The sequence below is a fragment of the Montipora foliosa genome, chromosome 1, assembly GCF_036669935.1.
Source record: "Montipora foliosa isolate CH-2021 chromosome 1, ASM3666993v2, whole genome shotgun sequence".
NCBI lineage: Eukaryota > Metazoa > Cnidaria > Anthozoa > Scleractinia > Acroporidae > Montipora > Montipora foliosa.
The window spans coordinates 42,603,844-42,611,343 of record NC_090869.1 but is presented as its reverse complement, the minus strand read 5'-3'; the positions used below and the strand labels follow the sequence as shown (position 1 = coordinate 42,611,343).

Genomic DNA, 7,500 nt, shown 5'->3' with positions numbered 1-7,500 from the left:
TTACTGGTTTTGATTGGAGTCAATTTAGGATGATGGAAGTGAAGACTCAATTTGGTCAGTTAAGAAAAAAAGTTCAGTTGAATTGTCCAATTCAAAAGTTAGTTCAGCAACAATAAAACGCATGATAATGTGCTATGTAAAGACTGCAGGTTTTTGAAATGTGGTGTTGGAGAAGAATGTTCAACATTATCTGGAAAAAGAAGGTCACCAATTTGAGAGTGTTGCGAATGGCTGGTGAAAATCGCAGATTGTTGTATATGATTCAGAGAAAGAAACTACAATATTTTGGACAGGTGAAAACACAGTGAAGTTGCTAAGAGTTGCTAAGAGTAATCATGAAAGGGATAGTTGAAGGAACAAACGCAAGAGGGCTACAGAGAAAAATGAATTTAGATGATATTTGCGCATGAACCAATCAGAAAAAGGAAAATCTTGTTATTAGGAAGTGTAAGGATGTAGAAAGTATCACATGACCTCCTACCTCCCCAGGAGATGGAACTTTACATGACATAACAAATGTGAACAACTTTTCTACGATCTTACTTAACCATAAAATGGTTGGGTCACGGAATGTGGACTTTGGACTATGGAATTGAACTGCCCATAGACCAAGATATTGTAACATAAAAAAATACTGAAATACTGTAAATTTTAAAGGCAATTGGCTAAAATTACATTTGAACAGAGTGTAGGGTACCTCTTGTTACATATATTGTCACCAAACAAAACACAACATTTACTGGTAGATTGGATTCGGGATGGGAGGGTGGGAAAGCCATTGCAGAAATGGCAAGACAAAAACTTACATGAAAAAGCAGGAAAACTGACATGCTATGTACATGTACCTTGCACCAGCAGCTCCCCCCCCCCCCCCACCCCCTCACACAAATGGTATTCAAGCATTCACTACTTGCACAATCCCATAATACACCTCTATTACCCCCCAAAACTTTTGCATAACCAGTGTTTGCAATTTCTCCTGGTACATAAAAAGGTCCCAAGAAAAGTTGAAAACAATGCCTATTGCAGATTTCTGGGGGGTAAAAGAGGTGTATTATGGGATTTGTGCAAGTAGTGAATGCAACATACCTTCAGCCTTCTGAAGCAGATTACAGATGACAGCCTCATCTTCTATTGGATTCATTGTACAAGTAGAGTAAACAATACGCCCTCCAACAGCTAGCATCTCTACTGCTCTAGCTAAAATACGCAGTTGGATTCTGAGAAGCAAAAATGTAAGAAAAAGTTATAGTGGTGTGTTGAAGTCTGTGAGTTGATGTTCAGGTCTGCTGCTTCCATGTTTGGTTATGCCACCCATGTTCCTCTCACAGCTGGCTTACAACAGGTCATTTCATTGATACTAAAATTATTCACAGAAAAAACCCGGAAATTTCAAAAGCAATGTTACTGAAAAAGCAGCAGGGCCAAAAATTGCAGAATAGGCAATGTTCTTGTTCCTGCAAACTACATGATTAATCACAAGGAAGGGTTACGTTTTTGCAAATGTTGGCTGTGTAGCACTTATATTTCAACAGGATTAACTACTAGTGGGTAATGTGAAGTGCTAGTTTTAAACCAAGGTAAATTATGTGAGCGTTAGCCCTACTAATGGAATTGGGTGGGACCCACCTGGTCAGAGTTTTTCTCTGTCCTTGTTTGGGCCCAATTCCATTACTAGGGCTAACGCTCACATGGTTTACAAAGGTATAAAACTAGCACTTCACATTACCCTCAAGTAGTTAATCCTACATGATAAATCATATCACCTGAACCTTGTTTAATATCCAACCTGCCAAGAGTCTCCTGTAGCTTTGACATATAGTGTCCTGACTAGTTATCAGAAGGTGATGGTTTGTTTGCCTATTGCGCAGGAACAGCTGGATTTTTTATGACTATGAGTGAGTCATTACTGATAAATAAATCACCATTAAAGAACCATTACCTAAATAGACTTGAGCCAAGTTGAGGTGTCCACTTTTTCCAAATCAAGGGATTTTTCCTCAATGTCCCATCTCCACTGCAAATTCAAAAAGGGAAAATCATGATTATGTTGACCAGTTTGTGACTAGAACATGCAACAAATTGATAACTCATTTTAATTTATAATAAATGAGCTTGTAATACTTTCATTCAGTAATTAAGTAATGACAAGATGTACAGGTGCTAACACAAGCAAGCAACAAGCTATCAGTGAATATTACATGTATCTACTAATCTAAAAACATTCAATTGTAATCAGTGTTGTTACGGTAACTAATTACTGGCAGAAAGATAATAACCTCACTATTTCCACGATACGCAATTTATTTAACTGTAAACAACCGGAGACAACTTAACTCGAGCTAGCGACTACATGTACTCTTAGTACAATCTCACTACAATTAATTCAATACTTCTCTAAGCTGATCTGACCACAGGTAAAATACTGTCCTTCTCTTTGACCAAATCTCCTGAAGACTTCTTTCACAGTATCGCACTCCGCAATAACCAATCGTAAACTTGACAGCAGAATGTCAGAAACACGCACGAACGGGGAAATTCCTTCAGTTGTCACTTGTCACACAATATCACTTGGAAATCACAAACAGGGAACGAAGTCCCAAATCACAACAACAACAACAACAACCACCTGACTAGAGAGCCGCTTATATAAGTATACGAAGAGAGTCTAGAAGTTTCCAAAATTAACTATTTACAGCTATTGCAAGAAACTCTATTTTCAAACTTACAAGTCACCGACTTGAAATTTGATGAGTCACAGTTCTAGAAAATTCTTGAAACAACACATTGTGTGACATTGATCTTCGCAAACTTTCCAGATAATTCCAATCCTTGTAAGAATCCCCCTCTTCAAAAAAAAAGAAAGTTTGTACAACTTATCCTTTCCCTTTATGTGTGTTATATCCAAGCCGTACTCTTGAAGCATCAAACTCCACCTCAGCAATTGTTGATTCTTGTCCTTTAACTTGTGAAGAAAAATAAGAGGATTATGATCACTCAAACCTTTGATTGGTAGACTCGAAGAAGTGATGTAGACTTCAAAATGCTGGAGGGCTAACACTAATGCAAAACATTCTTTCTCAAGGGTTGAGTAACTTCTCTGGCTTTTACTAAACTTTTTTGCGAAGTAGCAAACAGGATGATCTACTCCATCTTTATCTTCTTGTAAAAGCACAGCACCAGCAGCAACATCACTTGCGTCTACAGCTAACTTGAATGGGGCATTGAAATCAGGAGCTGACAACCCTAGGGTGCTGTTCAGTAATGCTTTTAGTTTTTGAAATGCTCTTTTACACTTGTCGCATCACTCAAACTTCTCTCTCTCTTGTTTAGTAATCGAGTCAGAGGTTCGGTGACTGCAGAGAAATTTGGGCAGAATGTCCTGTAATATCCTGTCATACCGAGAAAATGCATTACTTGTTTCTTGTTTTCTGGTCGTGGGAATTCATAAATAGCACTGATCTTGGCATCGACTGGTTTCACTTTGCCTTGTCCAACCACGTGCCCCAAGTTAGTTACTTGTGCTTGCTTCTTCCTGTGTTAATCTTTCTTGCATTTCTAATTTCTTAAACTCCAACTGAAGCTCTAGTTTCTTTAACTCTGAATCAGATGTTTCAAATGTTTCTAAACTGTCTATTCGAAAACTTGTAAACTCACTAAATGTTTAACAATGATATCCTGAATCTGGTGTTTTTGTATTGCTTTCTTAACCTCTAACCTTAAATGTTTTGCTAATGAAATAAGGTCATTCTTTTTTAAGTCATAAAAAGTATCCTCGCAAGGTTCTGACATAAACTTCTCTGGATCAAAGTCCGCCATCTTAAAACATTACTTTAGATTACTGAATACGATAATACTCTCAAGGTAAATGCTTAAATTTGCTTTTACTTAAATTCACTCCCGGACAGGCCCCCAATTTCTGTTATGGTAACCAATTACCAGCAGAAAGATAATAACCTCACTATTTCCACGAAACACAATTTATTTAACTGTAAACAATGGGAGACAACTTAACTCTCACTACAATTAATTCAATACTTCTCTAAGCTTATCTGACCACAGGCAAAATACTGTCCTTCTCTTTGACCAAATCTCCTGAAGACTTCTTTCACAGTATCACACTCCACAGTAACCAACCGTAACCTTGACAGCAGAATGTCAGAATCATACATGAATGGGGAAATCCCTTCACTTGTCACACATTATCACTTGGAAATCACAAACAGGGAACAAAGTCTCGAAAAACAACAACAACAACCACCTGACTAAAGAGTCGCTTATATAAGTATCCGACGAGAGTCTAGAAGTTTCCAAAAGGTACTATTTACAGCTATTACAATAAACTCTATTTTCAAACTTACGAGTCACAGACTACCGGTATTTTGAAATTGATGAGTCGCAGTTCTAGAAAATTCTTGAAACAACACCTTCGCGAACTTTCCAGACAATTCCAATCCTTGTAACAGTGTGAAGATGCTTTCAAAATTCATATTTTGGACAGTATGGAGTTTTCTACAGCCAAGAAGTTTACTGCTCCCCAAACCCAAAGGAGCCTGCAGGCCAATGATAATGCTCAAAAACCATTGTGATTACACCCAACATTTGTCACACAAAGACAAAAATATTATTTACTTGGAAGAACAGTCATCCAAATGTTACAAAATATTTTACAAAACAAAATATATCATTGTTATGTTTTTTAAATCAGCCTTATGCAAATGGAACACTGGAATTCTTTTTTTTGTCCAACAATCTATAAACTGACCTGCAGGGTACATCACAAAGTACTCTGTCAAATAACAAAGGAACTTTTTCGTCACCTTCCTGAAACACAAAAAGGCCTCAACAGGTTACTACCCAATACTGAGAGTGATCATTCGATCCATATGCCATGTATTCCAGGGCTCAACACTAACGGTAGCCAACTAGCCACAAGATAGTGAAATTTCAGTTTTGGCTAGTAGATTTTGAGCTTCCACTAGCCATTGGGGCTAGTAAATATTGTGAAGCAGTGGAGTTCTGGATGAAAACAAATATAAAAATTATTTCTTATGGCTAAGGCAAAAGGAGAGAATAGAAACTAACAACAGAAACTGTGAGTGGATTCTATGGAATTTACTGCCTTAGAAAATGATAAGTTGAAAAAATAAAACTGAGGAGGAAACCAACGCCGATTACAGTTTCCCCACGCCACGTTACAAACCATTAATCATGTGTGAAATTATGTGGAACTTCTCGGCTGCTGTTACCATATGCACGTAACTCTGTCGCAAACAATTGCAATCACCTTCTGAGAGCTTGATCACAAACAGTTTGCGTAAATGGAAACACCTTTTACGTTCATCCCCAGTTTTTGGTCGACATAGGATTTATTTATGAGCTCATTTAAATCATTTGGATTTCTATAACTGACAGTTTTATTACCAGCCACGTTAATATCCTTGTTTTTATCCAATTTCTTCTTGAGTTCATCGTTTACGTATTCACAATTATTTACAGCAGACGTTTTATCGATTGAGTTTTTCAAACCATATAATTTTGAAGCTCTGTTTGCATGTGTACCATCTTTTAAAGGAAAGCAGAGAACAACCGGAAAAAGCTAGACTGTTTGTAATAGTTTTAAACTCCAGTCTGATCTTACGCCTTATGAGCCTGGGACTATCCAGTGCTGGCGTGTCATTCCATTATTGTGTATGTATATCGCACGCTTGTCTTGTGTCATAAGGCATGCGTGCCATGTCATATCACACGCTAGCTGTGACTTATAGCACGCTGCTTGAAACAAAAGCCTCAGCGTGCCAAACAAAGCCTACTGTGACAGTCTAATAAATATGCGCATATCCATGACATTGTGACACGGAAAGCGTGTCGTATCATGACATGCGTGGCCGTGTCATCACCTTTTTACCCAAAATCATGTGGAGGGTCACATATAACAGGCATGTCCACTGCATTCTCATTCACAAACAAGTGGTGAAAACACAAGTTCAAGACAGAAGAAAAACACAAGAATTGGAAATGAAACAAACAGAAAAACAAAGAGAAAAGGAAATGAGATTTGTTGTGATTATGATATCAATGAACGACCCACCCAAGAACTGACAACCAGGTAAACTGTCACCAACCATTAATTTTGATAAGGCCAGACATGGTAACGGTTTTCCCATTGACCAACCACACAGGATGTTCTGCTGCTGGCAGCAAGTACACGCCTTTTGTTTTTTCGTAACTTAGGTGTGATGGTTGGAAACTGTGGCTACTCATTGGCTGGATTCACATTTTAAGTTGTTCTGACTGGTACAGGAAAATATGTAGTCATAAGGTTGGATTTTGAGCTTCTTTGGGGTCTCGAAGTAATGAGATGCATGGCATTGGTATTGATGGAGAATAAGTGACAGCTTCAGACAGATGGGTGACACCATGGGAAAGTGGCTGTGTCCATATGTTGATGAGACGATGAAGGAGAAGGTCACGCAAAATGGCAGGACATTGTGAAAGAGCATGCAAAAATCATGCAAGATCATGTGGAATCACTCAAGGTGGACAAGATGGTGGTACAGATATGAAATAAACAACAGAAAGAAGCATTCAATTGCTTTATTTACTTAATATTTATTTATTTAAAAGAGAAGCCTAAGAGTAGGTAGGGTGGGTTGACTTGTTGCCACCTCACATGTTCCCATGTCCTAGTCAACCCTTTAAGTTCACAAAAATAAAATAAAAATGAAAAAAATAATGATAAAAGCGGCTATGGCAGTAAGACTGGCAGCGCCCGGTCGCCTGGGGCGCCCTGGTTGCGAGCGTGGGCGACCAAAGTTTTGTACAAGGAGCCCGAACGGGCGCCTAACTTTATCACAGAAGCAATTGACCCCAACTTCCTTGTAAATTACATTCCTGTAGCTGGACATAACACAGTGAAAGTTTTGATGTATTTGGCGAGTGTGTCAACACGGGAAACGTGCAAAAATAGCCAAACGATTTCAACATAACGATGTCTTAACGACTTTACGGTGAATCGAAGGAATTTATTGCATGAAGACTGGGTCCAAGATGTGATTTCCAAATATGGGATTGGGATATTATCGGCTGTCAGTTGAACATCGAAATTCGCGTGGTATCAGTGGATCTCAGACCTACCTATTTGAATGTCGGTCGTTTCGTAGGAATTTACATGCTATAAACTGCGGGCTAGTACTTAAACATGGAATGCCGCCGGAATACTTAAACATGGAACGCCGGAATACTTAAACCTGGAACGCCGGAATACTTAAACACGGAACGCGGGAATACTTAAACATGGAACGCCGACATGAGACAACCACATTTACATTGCTAACTATCTTTTCTCCATTAGAAATGATTCGTATAAAAATCTGGGAGACACCACTGTCCTGGTACGAGAAATGGCCTCTTCCAGTTGCCGTCCGCGTCTCACAAACTCACGTGCTTAAGCTCCCTAATACTCTATAACTGAGAACGCAGCAAGCAATACGTATCCCC

At 38.6% G+C, this 7,500-nt stretch overlaps 1 protein-coding gene across 3 annotated transcripts in view; it reads right to left on the bottom strand.

Moving 5' to 3' along the window:
* LOC137998943 (RNA cytosine-C(5)-methyltransferase NSUN2-like) overlaps positions 1-7,500 on the bottom strand; it is a 33,309-nt gene that overhangs the window by 14,320 nt on the left and 11,489 nt on the right. For all 3 annotated transcript variants that reach the window (XM_068844786.1, XM_068844799.1, XM_068844792.1), the window contains 3 exons: positions 4,766-4,824; positions 1,943-2,017; positions 1,090-1,220 (listed from right to left, as the gene is read on the bottom strand). In XM_068844786.1, the coding sequence (XP_068700887.1) occupies positions 1,090-1,220; positions 1,943-2,017; positions 4,766-4,824 (265 nt within the window). The remainder of the gene's footprint in view (positions 1-1,089; positions 1,221-1,942; positions 2,018-4,765; positions 4,825-7,500) is intronic.